This window comes from Callospermophilus lateralis, chromosome 11 (assembly GCF_048772815.1).
Source record: "Callospermophilus lateralis isolate mCalLat2 chromosome 11, mCalLat2.hap1, whole genome shotgun sequence".
NCBI lineage: Eukaryota > Metazoa > Chordata > Mammalia > Rodentia > Sciuridae > Callospermophilus > Callospermophilus lateralis.
Window position 1 is genome coordinate 18313156 of NC_135315.1, and position 24845 is coordinate 18338000.

At 38.4% G+C, this 24845-nt stretch overlaps 1 protein-coding gene and 2 non-coding genes across 3 annotated transcripts in view; all 3 read left to right on the forward strand.

The window, feature by feature from the left end:
- The first annotated feature begins 1465 nt into the window (after positions 1 to 1465).
- Gpatch8 (G-patch domain containing 8) overlaps positions 1466 to 24845 on the forward strand; it is a 90914-nt gene continuing 67534 nt past the window's right edge. The window contains exon 1 of the mRNA XM_076869386.2: positions 1466 to 1548. Within this exon, the coding sequence (XP_076725501.2) occupies positions 1504 to 1548 (45 nt within the window). The 5' untranslated portion in view covers positions 1466 to 1503. The remainder of the gene's footprint in view (positions 1549 to 24845) is intronic.
- On the forward strand, positions 3152 to 3224 carry Trnaa-ugc (transfer RNA alanine (anticodon UGC)). The gene has a single exon. It is a non-coding gene; the product is annotated as a tRNA-Ala (tRNA).
- Positions 7833 to 7938, forward strand: LOC143411026 (U6 spliceosomal RNA). Its single transcript, XR_013092757.1, has one exon. It is a non-coding gene; the product is annotated as a U6 spliceosomal RNA (small nuclear RNA).

Here is a 24845-nt window from a genome sequence, read left to right on the forward strand (position 1 = left end):
GGGTGAGGTCCTCAGGAAGGGCATAGGATGAATTTTTTTTTTTAAATACCGGGGATTGAACTCAGGGATACTCGAACACCGAGCCACACCCTCATCTTTTTTTTTTTTTTTTTTGTATTTTATGTAGAAACAGGGTCTGAGTTGTTTAGTGCCTCACCATTGCTGAGGCAGGCTTTGAACTCGCAATCCTCCTACCTTAGCCTCCGGAGCCACTGGGATTACAGGGATGTGCCACAGTGCCCGGCTGAAAAACTGATTCTTAACCCACAGAAAATCAACGCTGGGCAGGCACAGTAGAGATTAATTACTAAATTCAATTTTCACAGTTTATAAAAAGCTCGCATGGCAGAGCAGGGCGACATACCCGTAATCCCAGTGATTTCCGAGGCTGAGGTAGGAGGATCACAAGTTGGAGGCCCGCCTTAGCAATTTAACAAGAGGCAGCTGTCTCAAAAAAAAAAGGGCTGGGGACGAATCTCAGTGGTAAAACACCCCTGGGTTCAATCCCCAGTACTCCCGCCAGGCTCTGGATTCAATCCCCAGCGCACACAAAGTAAACTGAAACCCAGAGAGCTTTAATTGATTTGGATCAACTTCAGTCTCTTGAGAAATACTACTCTCTAAGGATTTCTGGAAAATGTCAAGCTCTTTGCAGCCTTGGTCTCTTAAGTCTAGTGATCCCTCTGCCCCAAGGCTGCGAGCCCCTTGCTGTGCCTTAGGACCAAGGTCGTTTTAAGGTGGTCCTTCTCACTACTGCACCCAGTTACTTTTGACCGTCGTTAATGTTCAGTTATGCAATTATTTTACTAGTTACCTGACTTCTCTCGCTGGAATGTAAGCCCTATGAGAGAAGGGATTCTTCCTCTTTCGTCTTCAGGATGGAAAAAAGATTGAAAACTAAATAGGCCAATTACCGCGATTTGTTCATTACACATTGTCTACATGTATCAAACTGCGGTACTGTAAGTACCCTATAATAAGAACGAGTATTGTGTCAGTTAAAAAAAAATACACTTAAAAAGAAACTAGTTTGGTTCTAAAGTCTGCATTTCCAGTCATACATGATGCTGCCATTTGGTGAATAAAGGAAGACAGACTTCTGCGTACATAGAAAAACAACGATGAGAAAAGACAATTCGAGAAAGAGCAAAACCAAAACGTCCAAACTGAGCCGCACCTCGCCTTTCTGACCCTTCCCTCCGGAAGTGCTTCCGTCTTTCGGGCGCGAGGGCGCAAGCGCGGCCCCAGAGTTGCTCTGGGGGTTCGCGGAGCGGGGACTTGAAGGAAGGTTCCGCCTCCAGGGCCGGGAGACGCGTGCGCCGACGCAGTCTCGTCAGGACGCGCATTTTCGCTCGCTCACTCCCCAGGCTGCGCGCGCCCGGTGGGCGTGGGAGGAGGCGGGGAACGAGGGAGGGGGGCGGGGAACGAGGGAGGGGGGCGGGCGTCGCGGGAGGGAAGGAGCGAACCGGAGAGCGTCGTCCTGAGAGGAGTGAAGGCGGCAAAATGGCGGACCGCTTCTCCCGCTTCAACGAGGACCGAGACTTTCAGGTAAACACGGGCCTCGCCGAGGATCCGGGGAAGCCTCTGGCGGATCCCGGAACCTTCTTAGCTCCTGTCTCCCGGCTCGCTTTCCTTCTGGGCTCTGCTCGGGCTGGCGAACCGCCTCACTCTTGTGCCTCGGATTTCTCAAGGGGCCTCTCAGCTTGAGCCGAGGCCGCATCTCCTCTTACTCCCATTCTCCTATCTTTTAAACCCAGGTTTGGCTTTGCGTTTCGGAATCCCAGCCGGGCGCTTTTGTGGGGGGCTGTGCTTTCGTCGGATGACGGTCCTGTGCAGGCGCTGGACTGGCTCCCAGGGGAAAAGAGGGTTGGATGGGGTTGGAAAGGCTTGGGGCGAGTGTTGCCGAGGCCAGGGCTTTCAACGCCTGCCAGGTTTTGCTCACACGGATCTTCTTGGGGTTACTCTCCGCTTTTTTTTACTGCAATAAATACATCCTTCTATTGTCTTGATTTTTCTTTTCTCTTATCCAGGAAAAGGGTACTTTAGCTATTATCCGCTTTTTTTCTTAGTCAAACATGGACATTTCTCCGGGTATTGATGCTGATGTTGTTATTAGGCCGTTATTTGGGCTTAGAAAACAATAAGTTATAGGAATGTGGACCGCTGTAAGCTTAACTCCAAATCCTACCTCCAAAGGAGATTTGTAAGAAGCATAATGATAATGGCTTTTCCAAGTGTGTGATAACAAGTGCCCAAAGCTTGATTTCGACCCCCCCCCAAGACGTTGGAATGGAAAAATACCCTTGTGATGGCAAGTTTTATTGGGGGTGGGGGAGCCTGAATAGAAAACTCATCTTTTGGCTGTTTAAAATACATAGCTGTTGGGCATTGTTACTGCAGAAATGTCAGAGACTGAAAGATTTTGTAGAGATTGGCTATTTCTAGGTAAAATACGTCCTCAGAGTCCCAAAGAAACCACTGCATTACTACCGCATATCCTGGCAATAGCAATTTGGGTCAGGGGATGAACCTCAGAACTCAAGTTTTTAATACCGCTGCAGATCTTCCTCAAAGCAACACGGGGATACTCTAAATGTGTTTCAGAGAGCAGTTTGAAGGTTTGGAATTCCTTGAGATGATTGGGTTGGTAAATAAACAGGTAAAGCAGCTTCACAGTTTAAAACCAACGCTGTTGACAGTGTAGTATATAGAGGGCCATGAGAAGTTTTGCAGCATTAAGGGATCTGGGGGTGTTGAAAAGCCTTGTGTCTGCTGTATAGCTGCAGCACAATACAGAACCTCAGGAATATCACGAAGGTCCACTGAAGTTTGAAGCAGTTTGTACTAGCCATTTGACCCCTGAGAAAGACTTTTAAAAAAATATTTATTTTTTAGTTGTAATTGGATACAATACCTTTATTTATTTACTTTTATGTGGTGCTGAGGATGCAACCCAGGGCCTTGCACATTCTAGGAGAGCGCTCTAGGGCTGAGCCACAACCCCAGCCCCAGAAATACTTTTTTTTTTTTTTTTAAAGCACGCACCAGAAAACATGATTGCAATGTGTGAAACCTTTTTTGGTAATTTCTAAGGAGACATTTTGATAATGAAAACTTTCAAATGCCTTTTAGAAAAGAAAATTCCAGGACTGGGGACATAGCTCAGTTGGTAGAGTGCTTGCTTTGCATGCACAAGGCCCTGGGTTCAATCCCCAGCGCCACCAAAAAAAAAAAAAAAAAAAAAAAAAATAGCCTAATAAAATTGAAAACAGTAATATGGACAGTTTTAAGTTTTGAGGAAAAATGGCTGTCAAACACAGAATTTTCAGCCGGCTTATCAAACAGGGTTTGCAGGACCTTGAATGAAGATTTTGAAACTGTAGACAGCAGGATGTGAATGCTGTTATACACACACACACACGCACACACCAAAAAAAAAAAAAAAATTGAGGTTATACTGTACCTTTTCAATATCCAGTTTCTGAGATGACTCTCTTCTGAGGGCGTTACTGTAGGACCTGATTTTAGTTGTTTAGTGGTCATTTGAAGATACATACGATTTAATTTTCTGCTTTTATGTTGATATAACCCACTCTTGCTGTTTTGGGTCATCCAGGAAAATTTTGTTTTTTAAAATTCGTATGTTCCAGCATTTGGGGTAAATAAGAGTATTGGGAATGGAAACCTTTTAGACAATTATAAGATGTTAAAAACTTTTATGACCCCCCCCCTCCTCCTTTTGGTGGTGATTGGTATCTCACCCAGGGAGGGCTTTGCACATGCTAAGCATGAGTTACATTCCCTGCTTGTTTTATAAGTATTATGCTAACATTTCTATAAAGCATTCATTTAAAAATACTTAGAGGTTGGGGGTGTAGCTCAGTGGTAGAACACTGCATGGGGGTGAGGTAGTGAGGTGAAAACTGTGTGGTTTTTTTTTTTTTTTTTTTTTTGAATGGTTTACTAAAGGGGAATATATAGATTGACTTTTATTAATGATGCCCTTTGATTTAAAGTTATTGGAGACAAATGAAATGTAATAGAATGCTCCTGCAAATAATGTATCTGTAACATTTTTCAAGTTCAGATTATTCAAGATTAAAAGTGGCCTCTTTTTAAGATTTAAGTGATAAATGAGGTTAAACCACTGACTACACTTGAAAACAAACCCATGGTAGGTTTCCAAACACAGTGAATAGATCTTGTTGCTTTAAGCAGATCTCATAGCATTGGAAATTTCTCTGTTCATCTTCTCTGGTGAGTTCCAAATGACACTCTCTCTCTCTCTCTCTCTCTCTCTCTCTCTCTCTCTCTCTCTTTTTTCCTTTAATTTGGAAATATAATTTGAGACTTTAGAATTTCACTCTTTACCAATTTACTATGAAGTGCAAATTTGGAGCGTTTGAATGTTATCTCTAAAATAGTTGGACTTATTATTAGACTTTTGTGAACATCTAAAGTTTCGATCTTTCTTTCTTTTCTTTCTTTTTTTTTTTTTTTTTGGTGCTGAGGTCACACAGAAGACCTCAGGGGTACTAGACAAGGGCTGTACCACTGAGCTACACCTTAGCCCTAAGGTATTTTGTCTAGTATAGTGAGAGGCTTAACTTGTATGCCATTTGAAGCATTTATGAATATAGGCAGTAATTGTTACCAGTGATATACATTTTTTAAATTTGGTAACTATTGTAATAATACAGAGGTGCCTGGTGTGGTGCATGTTTGTAATCTCAGTGACTTGAGAGGCTGAGACAGGAGGATCAAAGCCAGTCTCAGCAACTTGGAGAGGTCCTAAACAAAGTGAAAAGGGTTGGGGATATAGGTAGCTCCTTGAGTTCTTAAGTTCTTATCATTGTCAAGAAGCCTCCTTAGATGGGTATTGGGGAATACCCCAAAACAAAACAAACCCCAGATACTTTTCTATGAGGCTTATGTGTGTTGTCATACTCTTCACAATAACCCTACAATGTAAGTATTACTTCTATTTTCAGGTGAAATAGCTGAGGCACAGAAAGTTAAGGAAACAGATGTGTATAATACATCCATTAAATGGCAAAACCTGGTTTCAGAATGACTTTTTGACTCCTGTACTCAAATTATCTCTGCTGGCAATTACATTTTTATATAGCTGTACATGAGTCATCAAATGTGGAGGATAAACTTATAGGTCACAAAGTATAAGTGAGCTTTTAGAAAGGTGATACAGTTTTTACTCTGTTCTGTTTTGTCCAGATCTGTTTCTTTTTGCTCTGCCAGAGGCTTTTAGGGAGGCTTCTTGACAGTGATAAGTTACACTGTGTCAAAGGATATATTGTTAACTATTTTAGTTTAGTTTTGTCTAGGTTATCCCCTTGCTAGGAATCAAGCCTCAGGGCCTTGTCCATAGGAGGCAGGTGCTCTACCATTGAGCTATACTTCCAGCCCCTTGACTAACTTTTTAAAAGTTGATTTGATATATTTATTTATTCATTTATATATTTTTGTGGTGCTGGGATCAGATCCAGGGCCTCATGCCTACTAGGCAAGTTTTCTACCACTGATCCACACTGTATCCTCCCCTAAGACACAACACCCTTACTTCAGTTATCTGTCTATCTATTTATTTTTATGTGGCACTGAGGATCAAACCCAGTGCCTTGGTCTGGGGTTGTAGCGCAGTAGTAGAGTGCTGGCTTAGTATGTTCGAGGCCCTGGGTTCGATCCTCAGCACCACATAAAAATAAAATAAATAAAATAAAAAAGTGTTGTGTTCAACTACAACTAAGAAATAAAATATTTAACAACAACAACAACAACATCAACAAAAACAAAAAACCAGTGCCTCACATGTGCTGGGCAAGCACTCTACCACTGAGCCACAAACCCAGCCCCCCCCACCTTAGTTTTTTATTTATTTCTTAGTTGTAGTTGGAAACAATACCTTTATTTCATTTATTTATTCTTATGTGGTGCTAAGGATCGAACCCAGGGTCTCGCACGTGCGAGGCGAGCGCTCTACCTCTGAGCCACAGCCCCAGCCCCTCTCTTAGCTTTTTAAAGTGGTATTTTATATTTGGAAATCTGTGTTATCTAGGCTGACTTTTTTTTTTTTTTTAATGTTTTTAAGAGTTTCAACTATTTCTTTAAGAATCTGACTTCAGTTTCTGAATGAGATGGGACTTCTACCTGTGTTTACCAAATAAGACATTTATTTACAGATCAAAGTGTTACACAAACTAATGGAAAATACATATTGTAATTACAGATGTAGTCACCATTTTGAATTTCAGATCCATTAAAGAAAGTTTTTTTTTAAATTTTTTAGTTGTAGATGGACTCTATCATTTATTTATAAAATTTATGTTTTGTAGTTGTACATAATACCTTATCTATCTATCTATCTATCTATCTATTTATTTATTTATTTATGGTATTGAGGATTGAACACAGTGCCTCACACGTGTGAAGCAAGTACTCTACCATTGAATTACAACCCTGGCCCTAAGAAAGTTTTGATCTACGTTGTTATATAGCTCTAAGATGCTATTAAGATACAGTGCTTTGGTAGAGCAATTGCCTACCATTTGCAAGGCCTTGGGTTGAATCTCCAGCACAGGTTGGGGGCTGGTGTGTGGTGTTTTATATTTTATTGTTTTTTATTGTGCAGCCATTAATGGTGATGTAGCTGAATGCTAGTGAAGAAATGTTCTTTAGTATGTTTACTTGCAGAGGACTATTAGTTGTTGTTCTTAGTCTTCTCTTTAGATTTTTTTTTTTTTTTTTTTGTACTGGGGATTGAACCCAGGGGCAGTCAATCACTGAGCCACATATGCAGCAGCCCTATTTTGTATTTTTTATTTAGAGACAGGGTTGCATTGAGTTGCTTGTGCCTCACTTTTGCTAAGGCTGGCTTTGAACTCTCAATCCTCCTGTCTCAGTCACTGATATTACAGGCTTGCATCACCACACCCAGCTTCTTTAGGGTTTTGTTGACAGTAATTGATCAATGAGGCCAAGCATGGTGGCAAACACCCGTAATTGCAGAGACTTGGAATGCTGCGGCAGGAGGATCACAAATTTGAGGTCAGCTTCAGCAATTTAGTAAGATCCTAAGCAACTTAGAGAGACCCTCTGTAAATAAAAGATAAAAGTAATGAGGTTGTACCCAGATTAAATCCCTCCCCCCAAAAAAACAAGTAAAAGTTGCCCAAGAAATTTTTAGAATTCATATAAGTGATCATAATGTTAAATAGTATCAAGCAAGTTAATGTTTTATTTGTAGAATTCCTTCTTGTTTGTCTTTATTTATTTTTAAGTGCTGGCAGTCAAACCCAGCCTTGTGCAAGCTAGGCACGTGTTCTAATACTGAGCTATACCTCCTGTCCCCTTATTGTGTTTCATATGATTCTAGGATATGACCTTCAGATTTTTCTTAGTTGAAACATTAAATGAAGAGGTTCATGCTTTTAAGATACTTAGGTCACAGAAGCCGATTAGTACATTGTGTGGTTCTATGGAATAGAATTGGCATTCTAAAGCAGGGATGCAAGAGATGACATATGGGCGAGTGTTTTAATCATTTCCTATGTCTCTTTTCCTCATTTGGAAGAAATGCCACAAGCTATGAAAATCAGTGTTAGCTTGCTTGGGATACTGAAACTTAGGCAAAATCATTTCTGTTTCCAATCCCATAGTATGATAGGTGGCAAGGCTTGGAACCAATAAAATACCAGTTTCAAAATGCTGATGATAAATCGGTATGATTATTAATATATGCAAAATGATAATATTATTGGATAATATATTCAAGAGTGACCAAAGATCAACATAGGGAAGGTTCCCCGAGTGAAGAGGTGTTCGCTTTGGCAGCACATATACTAAAATTGGAATGATACAGAGAAGATTAGCATGGCCCTGCTCAAGGATGATGCGCAAATTTGTGAAGCGTTCCATTAAAAAACAAAAACTAGAGTGAATGGTATATAGTTAAAAGTAGAAAACACTTGAACATGTGGGACATATCAAGGAATAACAATACAGAGACATAAGTTTTTTTTTTTTTTTTTTTGGTGGGGTGGTTATATTGGGGTTGTGAAGAACTGTGATTGTAGGCTTCTGGTGTACTTAGGCATGAGAGGCCAATAAGAAGCATATTTGTACAAATGTACTGTTGATTAGTATCTCAGGGCTGTTCTAGTACAGTCAAAATATGGAAAAACAGAAGTCCCTATTGTATTTTTTCATGTACAGTTCTCATTAGAATACTCTGCAGAGGGATTCTTTTATCACATTTTCTTAGGTCTCAATGATATGTTATATAGTGAACATGAAAATATTTGACTTAAAAATATAAAAAACATATGTAATTAGCCATTGTGATTATGCTGCTTTATAGCTATCTGAGATACATTCCCAAGTGATTTCTTCTGGGTTTGCAAAAAAATTTTTGTATTTTTAATTTTTGTCTGAGACCGAGTTTTGCTAAGAGGCCTAGGCTAGTCTTGTGATCTTCCTGCCTAAGCCTCCTGAGTTGCTGGGATTACAGGTCTATACCACCATGCCCATCATGAAAAAAATTATTATTTTTGGTGCCAGGAATTTACTCCAGGGCCTTGAGTTTGCTAAGCACATGCTCTATCATCGAGTTATACTCTGTCTCATGATAAAATTCTTCTTTTTTTTTTAACCATACGATTTATTTTTATTTTTTTTAGTCATACATGACAGCAGAATGTATTTTGACATATAATACATACATGGAATCATAATGTCTATTCTATTCTGGTGCCCTTCCTATCCTCCCTACTGATGAAATTCTTTTAGGAGCTAAAAGGTATAGCTCATGATAAGAGTACTTGCCCAGCATGTGTAAGGCCCTAGGTTTGATCCCCAGCAATACAAAGAAAGGGGAAAAAAAAGTTTTCTGAAAGGAAGTAGCAGAAATTCATGAGATTTTGAATTATGGATCTGAAATCCATGTAGAGGTTTTGTCTTTGTTCTTATGACTTAATCAGTTTCTAATATTTTATTAATGAAAATGGGTTCTAGCTTGAGGTATATATATATATCTCCAAGTATTTTTTTGTTTTGTTTTAAATATTAGGAGTTGAACCCAGGGGCATCTAACTACTGAGTCACATTCCCAGAGATGTGACCGGGTCTTAGTAAGTTGCTGAGGTTGGCTTTGAACTTTTGATATACCTGTCTCAGCTTCCTGGGCCACTTTGATTACAGACGTGCACCAATCCAGTTCTTGAATTCTATTAAGTTCCTCCTTTGAAACAGCCTGGTACTTTTGCTTGTATGTCTGGCATTAATCCTTTTTCTTTTCTTTTCTTTTCTTTCTTTCTTTTTTGGTGGTGCTAGGGATTGAACCCAGGGCTTTGCATTTGAGGCAATGAGGCAAGCACTCACCAACTGAGCTGTATCCCCAGCCTGGCATTAATCCTTTTCATATTAGCATTGCCATTTAGAATTAGTGAAAGCAGATTCATGATAATTACCAAAAGAATTACAAATGACCACCAAATACTGAAAGAAGTCATTGATTTGATATTGCAGTGAATACCAGAAGATGTTGTAATGATTTTCCACTTATAAAAAGTGAATTGTCCATTTAACTGTGGATGTCTAACCATATTTGTTTTAATGCATAGTATTAGTACAAAAAGTTAAATATGCCCAAGTTCAAAAAAGGAATATACTATATTGACATGCTTATATTAAGTGATTTCTTTGAATTTTAAACAAATGTTTAGTATTTTTTAAAAAAATATTTTTTAGTTGTTGATGGACTTTTATTTATTTGTATGTGATGCTGAGAATTGAACCCAGTGCCTCACGCATGCTAGGCAAGCACGCTACCACTGAGCCACAACCCCAGCCCAAATGTTTTTTTTTTTTGTGTGTGTGTGTGTGTGTGTGTGTGTTTATTTATAGTTATACATGGACACAATATCTTTATTTTGTTTATTCATTTTTATGTGGTGCTGAGGATCAAATCCAGGGTCTCACGTGTGCGAGGCAAGCGAGTGCTGTCTTTTACCTAATTTAGGAATGAATAGAAGAGAACATACCTAAAGTTGTTCTCGCATTGTAGGTAGATTTGTAGCACACAGTGTTTGAGTAAATGTTATAGATAGTAAGGTAAAGTTGTTAGAGAGCAATACAGGAGATTCCTATTACTTTCCTTAATTATTCTTTTCTTATGACATCTCGAGGAAGGTAAATTCTGCATTGCATGTCACTAAAGCTACCAGAAAATATCTTTATAATATTACATTTGGTCTCATTTCATGAGGTTCCAATTATTAGTTGTCATTAGTTTGTCATTCTTTGGTAATTACATTGATTTCAAAGAGGAATTACAATTCATTTTAGTGTTTTATAGAATTGAAATATAAAATGGCTCTCCAATTTAAAAGTTATAATAAGAAAAAGTGATCATGTCTTCTGACATTTTAATAATGATAGTAGGAAAAGTGAACACATCTTTTGGGTCATATAACATTATTTTTCCAGAGTTAATGAGGGAAGCAAAGCTTAATTTTTGTTTAATCATTTTGTAGACAGTGCTGATCAAAATTGAGAAATTAATTTGGTACTTTGTTTTGTTTTTTGGTACTTGGGATTGAACTCAAGAGCAATTTACCACTGAGCTACATTTCTGGCCCTTTTTAATTTTTAATTTTGAGACAGGGTCTCACCGAGTTGCTTGGGACCTCACTAAGTTTCTAAGGCTGACTTCAAATTTGTGATGCTCCAGCCTCCTGGATTGCTGGAATTATAGGTGTACACCATAGTGTCTGGCTACTCTACATCTTTACAAATTTTGTGTGTGTGTGTGTACGTGCGTGTATGCGCTCACTCTAAGGATTAAACCCAGAGCTTCACACATTCTGACTAGACTATACCACTGAACCACACCCCTAACCCATTATACCAGGTCTTGACTATAGAAGAAGTTAAAGAAGATGCTTGCAGATTTTTTGGCTGTGGTCCAATAATTTTATTTTAGTTATTTAAGTAAAATTATGAGGTATCTTAAAGGGCAAAAATGGTTGAAATATTAATTCATTTAATATTGCTTTAGGGTATCACCTGTGCAAGAGATATTTACCTTGAGAATAATTTCTAGAATATAGACCAATTTCTGAAAACTTGGTTAAATAAAAAATATTTGGGACTGGGGGCATAACTAAGAGGTAGAGTGCTTGACTCCATGTATAAGGCCCTGGGTTTAATTTCTAGAATTACCAGGAAAAGAAGAAAAAAGTGATTGTACTAAGAAGTGTGTGTATGTCTGTGGGGAGGAGTTATTTAAGAAGTGTCTCCCCACTTGCTCAAGGACTTCTAGATCAAGAGGTAAGAAAAGTAATGATGATGTTTAGTTTGTTATTCTTAAGATTGACATGATTAACAAATGAATTATACAGGTAGTAAATGCAAAACTCCTAAGGAAAGAATCTTTAAAGTGGGATGATTAGACATGCTTTTATGGAGAAGCTAGCCTTTAAACTGGATCTTGAAGGATGGAATTGCATCTTTGCAAAGGAAAATAATGGGAGAACATTTATTTGGAGAAAATAGCCAGGGCAGAAGAAAACAAGTAGGAGCTGAGGATATTTTACTTGTCTACTATGTGTAAGGCCCTGGGTTGGATCTCCAGAACTGGAAAAAAGGGAGAGGGGAGGACAAAGCAAAAGCTAGGGCTGCAAAGTAAGTTTTATTTTAGTACTTTAAGCAGGAATGCACTAGTGATTTAAGATGTTTTTGTTAATGGATAGACATTAAAATTCCTGCTTTTTTATAACAAGATTAATTGATATTTAGTTTTGTTGGATATGCTATATCCATACAGTTAAAGCTCTTGATGACCAGTCTCTATTCACCAAAGTTAATGTGAATGGAGCCCCATGAATTGAGGATATGTACAGAGAAGTGATAATAATAATGGACCATCTGATTTTAAGCTTGGTAGGGTAATGAATAAAGTCTTTGGGGTTGTGGGAGATGGTGGTAGTAATGGTGAGAAGGTGAAAAGTTGGTAGGATCAATATATTTTAGGTTCTGATGGGACTTAAGACTTGTTAGAGGGACTTGTTTGTGTGAGTATACCAGAGAAAATGAGCTGGGAAGATAGAAGTTGGTGGTGGTTGGATAGTACAATGTTGAAATTATTGTTTATGACCATGAAAGTGAATAACTAAGGTACAGTGGAAGACAGGATGGTTGTAGGAAAGGAAGTTAAAGAACTGAGGCACCAGGACGTTATCAGATCATTTAACCTGGAGATGATAATGATAATATTGTATACTTGTATACTGTCATGGCTTAAGAAGTGCCTTTATTTCATTCTTTTCTGATTGTTCTAGTAATTTAGGGAATTAAATAAAATAATATTTCCATTTTATGGATGAGAAAATTGAGACCCAGGTATATAGTTTATCTGGTGCCGAGCTGAGTCTTATTTGTTTTGTTTCTTTTCTTTTGCAATATTAGGTATTGAACCCAGGGACACTGAGCTACATCCTCAACCTTTGTTTGTTTTTTGTTCTGAGACAGGGTCTTGCTAAGTTGCCTAGACTTTCCTCCAGCTTGAACCTGTGATCCTCTTGCCTCAGCCTCTGGAATAGCTGGGATTACTGCATCCAGTTTTTGTTGTTTTTTTTTTTCTCTTGTGGGTCTGGAGATCTGACCCAGGGCCTTGGGCATATCAGGCAGGCACTTTACTAGTAGAGCTACAATCCTGGCTCTAGAGCTGAGTTTTAAACTCCAATCTTCTGATTTCTATTGTATTTTCTTTCTGCTGCACTGTGTAGGTTGGCCTCTCTTGAAGGAGATGAGTGTTGGTTCCATATCAGTTTGCAAAGCATTGTTTCTCATGTGAGGTAGAGTTATCTGCCAATTAATTAACTGGTAAGAAGTAGTTGGTATACTTGTCTTTTTTTTGGTATTGGAGATTGAACTCGGGCACTTGACCACTGAGCCACATCCCCAGCCCTATATTTTTGAATTTTATAAAGAGACAGAGTCTCACTGAGTTGCTTAGCGCCTCACTTTTGCTGAGGCTGGCTTTGAACTCACGATCCTCTTGCCTTAGCCTCCTGAGCCGCTGCAGGCATTCGCCACCGTGCCTGACTGGTATAAATTGTCTTTAAAGATGATTTTTTGTTGTTGTTTTAAAAATATCTTGTGTAATAAAATTAATTGATTGTTTATGGCTTCTTGTTGACATTTTCACCATGTGTAGGTCTATCAGACAACCCCATTTAAATTTCCCCAAAATTATTGCGTGTCCATTTGTTAGCTTGGCATCATAAAAAGACAGAAAACAGGGCTGGGGATATAGCTCAGTTAGTAGAGTGCTCGCCTTGCCTGCACAAGGCCCTGGGTTCAATCCCCTGCACCACAGGAAGAAAAAAGAAAAAACAGACCAAAGCAGTCCAGTTTGATCATTTGTTTCCAGAAAAAGCATAGATTGGGGCTGGGATAATAGTTCAGTGGTAGAGTGCCTTGATACTTCTACTTGAACTTGACAGTTCAAGTTAGAGGATATTATAAACTTACCCCTGTCTATTATGATGTAAAAAATTGACTGCTCTGTTATCTGGTGAGAACAGAACAGTATCAGAGTAATATCAGCTACTATTTGTGGATTACATATTTCATTCTAGCTCTAGTACCAAGGAATTTTAGAATATTTATCTAATCCAAGATATTCTCCAAACTAGATGGTGGTGGTGGTGGTATCCCCCATTTTACTGATGAAAAAGCTGAGTCTTAGAGAAATTTAATCTACACAGTTAGTAAACTCAGATTTGAACCTTTTCTCTCTTAAGATGGGACTTTCTTTGTGGTTCCTGATATCATAAGTGTAAGATCCAAACTCACTAATCTGGCTTAAAACTATCTGATGCCATTATAACAACTGTACTTGATTTCTTCTTTTTTCTCCTTGTTGTACAGACAAGGATACAGTCCTGGGATTTTTATTGTTACCTGGACATATTTAGGCTCTTTGATTATTCTTGCTTTTGCATATGCTCTTATTTTGCATATGTTGTCAAGAATGCTTTTCTCTCTAGCAAATTCCTACTTATTCAAGGGTTATGCAAATGAGGCAAACGAGCCTGTTCTCTTGGTAACTAGTGCTGTCCCACAAGAGTGAGAATTTGTTCACTTCCATGAGACAGCATTAATCCAAGTATGAGAGCAGAGGCTAATTCCTACCAAGACACCTCACATTAGGCCCTAGGGGACCAAGGCCATCTCTGAACTACAACAGCCCTCTACTGGGTATGGGCCCACATCCTTTTGCATCACAGTGCATGCTGTACCACCACATGGGGTTAGGGCTTAGTTCCTTTTTTACAGGGGTCACAGCATATTTTCTATGGCAAGTACTAAATGCCACCTAAAAACAGTGGCTGCTGTGGTATTGGACCAAGCTCTTACCTTAATTTTGATAGTTATACATTCCTAGGAATTTGTTCATTTCTTCTAAATTTTCACATTTACCCTCATAGAGTGAGGGTAATATCTTATGATACCTTCAGTATCTGTACAGCTGTTAAAAAATTGTTTTTAAACTTAACATCAAATGGAGTCTTTTTTTTTTTTTTTAATCTCTGACATTGATATCTTCCCTAGGCAGAGTTAGTTGCTTCATTTTCTGTGCTATTACAACACTTTGGTCTTATTTGAGTAATAACACTTTTATTAGTAATAGTAGCTCCTGATAGAGCACAGAGTACTCACTCTGTGTTTGGCAGTAAGTTATGCACTATTATCTCATGTAATCCCCACTAACCCCATAGAGTAGATTCTATTGTTACTCCCATTTTACAAATTAAAAACTTATCCAGGGTCACACAACTAGCAAATCAAAAGAACTTCAGTTATTTTGGACTGGTCTCAGTCTTTAATCACTGTGTTGTTTTACCTCTCCTATTTTATACTTCTTATAATTTCTTTTTTTTTTTTTTTTAAGAGAGAGGGAGAGAGAGAGAGAGAGAGAATTTTTTAATATTTATTTTTTAGTTTTCGGCGGACACAACATCTTTGTATGTGGTGTTGAGGATCGAACCCGGGCCACACGCATGCCAGGCGAGCGCGCTACCGCTTGAGCCACATCCCCAGCCCCTCTTATAATTTCTTACTTCCCTGGATTTAAGAACTCTTGGAATGCAAAGTCTTTCGTGTTTTCCTCATTTTTCTTGTATTGAGTCACAATTAGACACGTAGAAGTTGGTTTGATATTTTAATAGATGAGTAAATAAAGACAGGCATTTAGCCTGTTTGCTTTAGATGCTCTGTGCTGAGCTGTAATAAGATGTTGCTTCTTTTGTTACATGTATATAGCTACATGCTTTGAATTAGTAAATTCTGAAGTAGCTTTTCTTGCATGTCTGAAATAAAAGTGTTCCCTTTCTTTTTTTTTTTTTTTTTTAAAGGAAGTCATATAGGAGAGAGAAGCTTAGTAGAATCTGAGAAAAATGTTCAGACCTAGGGACTCTCAGCTGTGTGGTGGATTATCTAGGTTGAACTGTTAGTTGCTGTGGTATCTTATAAAGTGAGTTGAGGGATATTTCAAGTATGAAGGTTGTGTTATGGATAGTTAGAATTTGAATTTGTTTTAATAATTACAATAATCACCTTTTAGTTGTGAGTTTCTTTCTGTGTGACATATTGTAAATACATGTGTTCTTCTGTGGACCATTGTGGAATTTTGGTCAAAGTGTCTGAATAGAGAATCTATCATACCAGCCAGTGAAAAGAAACCATGAAGCATTACTGTGGGTTCCAGAGGAATTCCTAACTATTATTTCTCACCTTTCTAAATGCTTTAAGAATTGTTGAGCCAGGCAAGGTGACACATGCCTGTAGTCCCAGATAGTTTGGAGGCCAAAGCAGGAGGATCGTAAATTCAAGGGCAGCCTAAGGAACTTAGCAAGACTGTTTCAAATTTAAAAATACGGGCTGGGATGTAGTTCAGTTGTAAAGCGACCCTGGCTTCGGTATCCATTACCAGAAAAATAATGTGGAATTCGATTACAATGAGTACATCAGACTGGCTTACTCCATCCTGGAACTTTTATCACTCCCACCCCCTATTCCTCATTCCTATAAGCAGGCCTACTCTTGACATTTGTAGGACTTGAGTCAAGAATCCAAATAAAAGGCCATAAGCAAAAAAAAAAAAAATAATAATAATAATATTTATTCACAATACCTTTATTTCACTCATTTGGTTTTTACGTGGTGCTGAGGATCGAACCCAGGGTCCCACTCTTGTGAGATGAGTGCTCTACCGCTGAGCCACAACCCCAGCCCCCCCAATCTTGAATTTAATAAAAATATAAACCAAACAAATTGACACCAGGTGTGGTGGCACAAGCCTGTAATATCAGAGACTCAGGGGGCTGAGGCAGGAGGATCACAGGTTCAAGGGCATTCTGGGCAATTTAGTAAGACCTTGTCTCAAAATAAAATGAAAAGAGCTGTGAATATAGCTCAATGATCAAGTTACCCGGGAAAGACACAGCTGTGGGATTATGTGGACGCCAAAATCATCATTAGTTAACAAATAAGAGTCTACTTATATTGATAGGGCAATCCCTGTCTATATTTAAATTATCATCAAAGCTAAATTTATTTTCACATTTGTCTCACATTTGGAAGCAGAATCCTTGGCCTGTAAGAAACTAAAGCTACTGTGTATTTTCATGATACACAGGGCAGGTCAGCCAGGTTCTATTTTCTTGGGTTTTTGTTTTTATTGTTTTTGGTACCGGGGATTGAACTCAGGGGCACTTGACCACTGAGCCACATCCCCAGCCCTATTTTGTATTTTATATAGAGACAGGGTCTCACTGATTTGCTTAGCACTTCATCATTGCTGAGCCTGGCTTTGAACTCACGATTCTCCTGTCTCAGACTCCCAAACTGCTGGGATTACAGGTGAGCCTGGCTATTTTCTTTTTTTTTTTTTTTTTGGCAGTGCTGGGGATAGAACCCAGGGCCTTGTGCATGCAAGGCAAGCACTCTACCAACTGAGCTATATCCCCAGCCCCCTATTTTCTTTTTTTTTTTTTGCTTACTGGGAATAGAACCTAGGGCTTCACACATGCTAGGCAAGTTCTACCACTGACCCGCACACCCAATCCCATATTTTATTCATTTGTAATTAGAGCTAGCATAAATGGAGGCTTTTGAGGGAAGGTCAGTGGTTATACGTATATGTATATGTACACTTACAATTTCTTTCTTTCTTTCTTTCTTTTTTTGATACTGGGGATTGAACGCTGGGGTGTTTTACCACTGAGCTACATCCCTGGTTCTATTTGTTTACGTATTTATTTTATTTTGAGACAGAGTCTAACTAAATTACTAGCATTGGCCTTTAACTTGCCAACCTCCTGCCTCAGCCTCCCAAGTCCCTAGGATTACAGGCATGCATCACCATGCCTGGCCCATTTAAAAAAAAAAAAAAATATATATATATATATACACACACACACACACACACACACACACACGTATATGTGTGTGTGTGTGTGTGTGTGTGTGTGTGTGTATGTGTGTATATATTTGGGGGGGTTGGTACCAGGGATTGAACTGAGGGACACTTGACTACTGAGTCACATCCCCAGCCCTTTTTTATATTTGATTTAGAATCAGGGTCTCACTGAGTTGCTTAGTACCTTGCTTTTTGCTGAGGCTTGCTTTGAACTCATGATCCTCCTGCCTCAACCTCTCAAGCTGCTGGGTTTACAGGCACAAGTGTGCCATCACGCCTGGCTCCCCCTTCTTTTATTGGTGGTTCTGTACCTACCAACTGAGCTATATCCCTAGCCCTCCTAGCCCTTTTTAAATATTTCATTAGAGATAGGATCTTGCTCAGTTGCTTAGGGCCTTGCTGAGTTGCTTAGAGCCTCACTAAGTTGCTGAGACTGGGTTTGAACTCACCATCCTTCTGCCTCAATCTCCCAAGTTGCTGGGATTACAGGTGTGCACCACCATGCCCAAACCAACCAATTATTATTAAAACTAAATTTTAGACATAGGATCTATGAATTTTACTAGGATGACCATATGTTCTGGTTTATACTTTTTGTCCTAGAATAATATTTATTTCCTTTTTATTTTCAAAGTGCCCTGGTTTGTATGATACATTATATGATCATCTAGCCCTAAAGGGATTTGATAGATTTAATGAGGTTTTGAAAGTGGTGGCAAGCAGTGAAAAATACTTTTCCAAATCTGTTAAGGCCTTCAAAGTAATCAGGTATCATACTGACTATTTTTGGAAAGAATGATTTGAAAAAAATTTGTAGGCAGGAGAGGAGTCAAGAAATAAAATATCTATTATTATCACCCCACCTTCATCACGATTATTACTATTGTAGTTTGTATCCTGAGAGTTAAAAATTACATATTATTTTCCTTTCTTCCTCTTCTTTTTGATTTTCTTGCATAACATTAAAAAGACAGAGTGAAGGGGCTGGGGATGTGGCTCAAGCGGTAGCGCGCTTGCCTGGTATGCGTGTGGTTTGATCCTCAGCACCACATACAAACAAAGATGTTGTGTCTGCCAAAAACTGAAAAATAAATATTAAAAAATTCTCCCTCCCCCCCCCCCTCTCTCTCTCTCTCTGTTTAAAAAAATTTAAAAAAAAAAGATAGAGTGAAAAGTAAATCACCTGTCAAAAATGACCACTCCAATTACATGGGTGTTCTTTTCACGGCTACACATACAAGCATTTTCTATTCTTCCTTCTTAAAGGATAGCATGCAGGCACATTGTTTTTAGCACTTAGATATTTATATTTTGACAATATGTCTTTGAGATTATTCCATAACTTTGAAAGATTCTTTTTTTTTTTACTTTAAAATTATTTTAGATTTGTAGAATAGTTGTACAGAGAATTCTGGTATACTGCTTGCTCGTCTTTTCTTACTAAAATATCCACATAATTACCATAATAAAATTACCTAAACTAGGAAATTAACATGGCAGAGTATTAGTAACTAAACCACATGTATTATTTTAGCAGTTTTTCTAATAATATCCTTTTTCTATTTTAGGATCCTACTCAGGATTTCACATTGATTACATTTAGTTATTTCTCCTTTGTCTCCTCTAATCTATAGTACTTTGTCAATCTAGTCTTTGTCTTTTATGATAAGCAAAAGATTTTCACTAATTCTGCCTTCTATAGAGAATATTGTTTTAGAATTGTGGAGGTTTTTAAAATTTTTTGATTCTCTGTGTATAATACAGTGGTGGAAATATGGAACTAAAAATAGTTTTTTTTTAGTTGCCAGTGAACCTCATTTTATTCATTTATTTACATGTGATGCTGAGAATTGAACACACTGCCTCACACATATGAGGCCAGCACTCTACCACTGAGCCACAACCTCACAGCCTACTTTTTAAAAAATTTTTTTTGTAGTTGTAGGTGGACAGAATGCCTTTATTTTACTTGTTTATTTTTTAATGTGGTGCTGAGAATCGAACCTAGTACCTCATTCAAGCTAGGCAAGTGCTCTGCCACTGAGCCACAACCCCAGCCCCCACCCTCAGCCTACTTTTTTAGTTTGAGACAGGGTGTTGGAAAATTGCCAAGGCTGACCTTGAATTTGTGATCCTCCTACTTTAGCCTTCAAGTCACTATGATTACAGGCATGAGCCAGCTGTATCAGTTTTCTTATTATAAAATAGGAATGGTAAAAATTATCCTGGGGGCTGGGGATATACTTCAGTTGGTAGAGTGCTTGCCTCCCATGCATAAGGCCTTGGATTTAATCCCTAGCATCATCACCACCACCACCCACCCCCGCAAAAAAAAAAAAAAAATCCTGAATTCAGCAGCTGATTGCCAAATACTACACTGAGTATTTCACAAATTTATTAGGTAAAGATTTCTTGAAGATATTATACAAAGCTAAAAGAAGCTGAGAGAGAGAGAGAGAGAGAGAGAGAGGGTGTGTGTGTGTGTGTGTGTGTGTGTGTGTGTGTGTAGTGGTACTGACCATTCCAAAACTTTTTTTTTAATATGTCAATCTTTTATTTAAGGACAGTTTCAGATTTATAGAAAAATTGCTAAGACAGTATGGAGAGTTCCCATGTACGTCTCATACCCTATACCCAGTTTCTCCTATTACTAAGATTTATGTAGTTTAGTACATTAGTTACCATACTAATGAACTAATAGTGATAAATTATCATTAACAGAGTTCCAAATTTTATTCAGATTTCCTTGGTGTTCCCTAATGACCATATTCTGTTCCAGGATCCCATACAGGATACTTCATTTTTTTTAGTTGTTGTGTGTCTTTAAGCTCCTCTAGGTTGTGACAGATTCTACCCCCCCCAACCCCCCACCTTTTTTTGAGGCCTGATCTTACTGTGGTGCCCAGGCTTACATCAAACTCCTGTACTAAAGACATTCTCCTGCTTCAGACTCCTTAGAAGCTGGGACTACAGGTGTAGGCCACCACAACTCTTTAATTCCTTTTTTTTTTTTTTTTTGATAGAGCTATTTTAATCTTTAAGGCAATCCCCTCCAAATCTCCACTGTCATGTTCCACAATTAAACACTCAAGGTCACTCCAGGTGAACTGGGCTGCATGAAATAATCACATAGAGACAGAGAAATACCTTTTTCTTTGGGTACTGTGATGAGTCCTCTGATCTTAGGGGTCCTTGGATAAGTCATTCAAATGAAGCAAGGGGTCAGGTTTCAGGGGGTTGAGTCTAGCTTCATGATGTTTGCTGTCAGCAGATTGACTGACATCAGGGAGTCTATACCCATCTCATGAGCTTTGTGGGGATCATGGCCGAGCAAGTAGAAAGACCAGAGCAAGTCCCACCCAAATGGAGGGGCAATGTCGGTTCAGTCCACTTTGTGCACTCAATGCTCATAGTTCACATACACAAAGCCCATGGCTGGCTTGCCACAACTCATCACTCAAGGCTAAGGGGTGCTCATTTCCTATGTGCCAACTCCCGACATTACACTGTCTTTTATATTCTCCAGAAGTTTTCCGTTACCTACCCCCAATCCCTAATAAACATTTTTTGTTTGTTTATTGGTGCTGGGGATTGAACACAGGACCTCTTTCTCTTGCTAAGTACTTGTTCTATCTCTGAGCTATCTCCCTAGTCCTCTATTAAACAGTTTTTAATGAAAAATCATATTGCTCTCTTACTCTTTTTTTTCTTCTATCTTTGCTCCTCTAGTAATCATACTATTCTTTCCTTAATGTCTTCAACTACCACATAGAATAAATATAGCTCAGAGAATAAATTTGTACTCTATGAAGGCAGCCTTTGGTAGGATTGGTACTCTACCATTCCCCCTATGGGACAGACTGCATATTTCTCCTTAGCTCCCATCCTGGCTGAGCTCTAGCTCATTTCCATTTCCCAGTCTTGCCAGATGCTACTAATCTGTATTCCTTCGACTTTCTGTTTACCCCTCTGCTGTGGTACTTATCATATTATAATTCTCTGTTTACCATAAACCATGGTTCCTTCCAGGTATTCTTTCTTTATTTATATGCCCTGTATCAAGACAATTACTAGTAGATGGCAGAAAAATACTGAATGTTATGTGTTGGATTACAATAATAACGTGTCTTTATTCACTTTTTTTTCAGTTATAGAGGGACATAATATCTTTATTTTTGTCTATTTATTTTTATGTGGTGCTGAGGATTGAACCCTCACATGTGCAAGGCAAGCCCCAGCCCCTCTTTATTCATTTTTAAAAAATATTTATTTTTTAGTTGTAGGTACACACACAATATCCTTATTTCATTTTTATGTGGTACTGAGGATCAAACCCAATGTCTCATGTGTACTAGGTGAGCACTCAACCACTGAGCCACAACCCCAGCCCTCTTTCTTCATTTTTGAGTGGGGCGGTACTAGGCATAGAAACAGGAGCACTTTACCCCTGAGCTACAGCCTCAACCATTTTTATTTCTTTCTTTCTTTTTTTTTTTTTTTTTTGTACCAGGTATTGAACCCAGGGCTGCTCATCCCCAGCCCTTTTATATATTTTTTTATATATTTAATTTGTAGTTGTAGATGGATAGAAAAATAAATTTAAAAATGCCCAGGGCTGCTCATCCCCAGCCCTTTTTTTATATTTTATTTTATTTTTAATTTGTAATTATAGATGGACACAAATAATAAATTTAAAAATGCCTTTTTAAATTTTTTTAATATTTTTTTTTTAGTTGTAGTTGAACACAGTACCTTTATTTTATTTATTTATCTTCTTATGTGGTGCTGAGGATTGAACCCAGGGCCTCACACGTGCTAGGCAAGCACTCTACTGCTGAGCCATAACTCCAGCCTCAGAATGCCTTTATTTTATTTGTTTATTTTTAATGTGGTGCTTAGGATCAAACCCAGTGCCTCACACATGCTAGGAAAATCTTCTGCCACGGAACTACAGTCCTGGCCCCATATTTTATTTTGAAATAGGATCTCACAAAGCTGCTTTGGGCCTCACTAAATTACTGAGGCTAGTGAACTTGCAGTCCTCCTGCCTCAGCCTCCCAAGATGCTGGGATTATAGGAATGTTTTGAGATAGGGTCTCAATGAATTGCTGAGGTTGGCCTTGGACACCCCCTGCCCTGGTACTGGGGCTTAAACTCAGGAGTACTGGACCACCGAACCACTTCTCAGCCATATTTTGTATTTTATCTAGAGACAGGGTCTCACTGAATTGCTTAGTACCTTGCTTTTGCTGAGGCTGCTTTGAACTCTTGATTCTCCTCCCTCAGCCTCCCGAGCCACTGGGATTACAGGCATGTGCCACGGTGCCCAGCAACCTTGGACTTGGTTCTTCTCTCAGCCTCCTGAGTCGTTGGGATTATGGGCATATGCCATTTTTCTTGGCAGAACACATCCTTTTTATATAAACACAATGAAAAGATGATGTTTGTAGTGGTTTTTCCCCCACATTTTCTATTGGTGCATTATAGTTGTACATATTGATGGGATTGTTATTTTGTACAGTTTTTTTTAAGTTAAGTCAGCCTCCTTATATCAGTGGTTTCATAGTTCTACCTTTTCCAGAATGTCATATGTCATTGTAAAGACTCAGTACTTTCATATTTTTGCTCTTACCCTAACCCCTCATATTTTCAGTCATTTAAGGTGATTTGTGCTCTAGAAATTGGGCCTCTTAAGTTGTTGTGTTTTGTTGTGTGTTGTGTGTGTATGTGAAATGTTCCCCCTACCCCACCCCACCCACCCCCGTGGTGCTAGGGATTGAACCCAGGGCTTGCATGTGAGGCAAGTACTCTACCAACTGAGCTATATCCCCAGCCGAAATGTTCTTATTCAAACATTTTGTTAGACTGAAGCTTAATCATACATCTAGATATGTTACCTTTTGGAATAGCTTGTTGTCACAAGTGAGGAAACTGTACTAGAAGTGTCTTTAACTTTAGAACATTGTGATTCCCCACTTATAAAGGTATATTATTAAACACAAATAATAATAATGAAATACAAATAATATTTGGGAGCCATGGCACATGCCTGTAATCCCTGTAATTTGGGAGGCTGAGGCAGGAGGGAGGATCTCAAATTCAAGACCATCCTCAGCAATTTAGCAAGGCCCTAAGCAATTTAGGGAGACCCTGTCTTAAAAAATAAAAAGGACTGAGGACATAGCTGAGTGGTAAAGCACCCTTGGGTTCAATCCCTAGTAACGAAAATAATTATAGATATTGTTAAATGTTCAGGCTACATTGTAACAAGTAAAAAAAAAATGAGGGTTTCTTTCTCCATTTCATTTCTTAGAAGTAGCCATTTTTGTCAATTGGTTACCTGTCAGTTTTATGGTACATTTTAAAATTTAAAAATTGTTTGGAAGAAATACTTTAGAAATGTTGAATATGAGTTTATTCTCGTTTTTGTTTATTTTTTAAACTAAATAAACTATTTTTTTCAAGCAGTTTTTAAAGATTCACAGCAAAGTTGAAGGAAAAGTAGACTTCTCATGTATCCAATCTCTCCTTTACAGACAGTGCCTCTCCTCCCCAGTCATCCTGCACATGTGTTACAGTACATTTGTACATTTGTTACAATAAGTGAATAAGTATGGATACTTCATTAGCAGTCAAAATACATGGTCTACTTTAGGGTTTACTTTTGATTTTGTAGTTCTGTGGATTTGTACAAATGACATGTGCACACCATTATATAGTATCATAGAGGATAGTTCCGCTTTCCTAAAAATCTCCTATGCTCCACCTGTTCATTCCTTCTTCCCCACAACCCCTTAGGAACCACTAATCTTTTAGTAAATCTTTTTTTTAATTGATTAAAAAATGACAGCAGAATGCATTACAATTCTTATTACACATATACCACAATTTTTCATATCTCTGTTTGTGTATAAAGTATGTTGACACCCAATTCTGTCTTCATACATGTTTTGAATAATGATATCTATCACATTCCACCATCTTTGCTAATCCCCTGCCCTCTCCCTTCCCCTCCCACCCCTCTTCCCTATCTAGAATTCATCTATTCCTCCATCTATTCCTCCCATGCTTCTCCTCCCTACCCCACTAAGAATCAGCCTCCTTATATCAGTGGTTTCATAGTTCTACCTTTTCCAGAATGTTGTATGTCATAAATTGTAGATTTTTCAGATGGTCTTGTATATGTGAATGCTGGGAATTGAACTGAGGACCTCTGTATGGGCTAAGCACACATTCTTACCAATGAGTTGCACCTTCAGCCCCTGTTTTTCTTTCATATATTGTGCTTCTGTGTTGTGTCTTAGAAATCTTTGTCTAGCCTGAGGTCACAAAGATATTCTCCTAT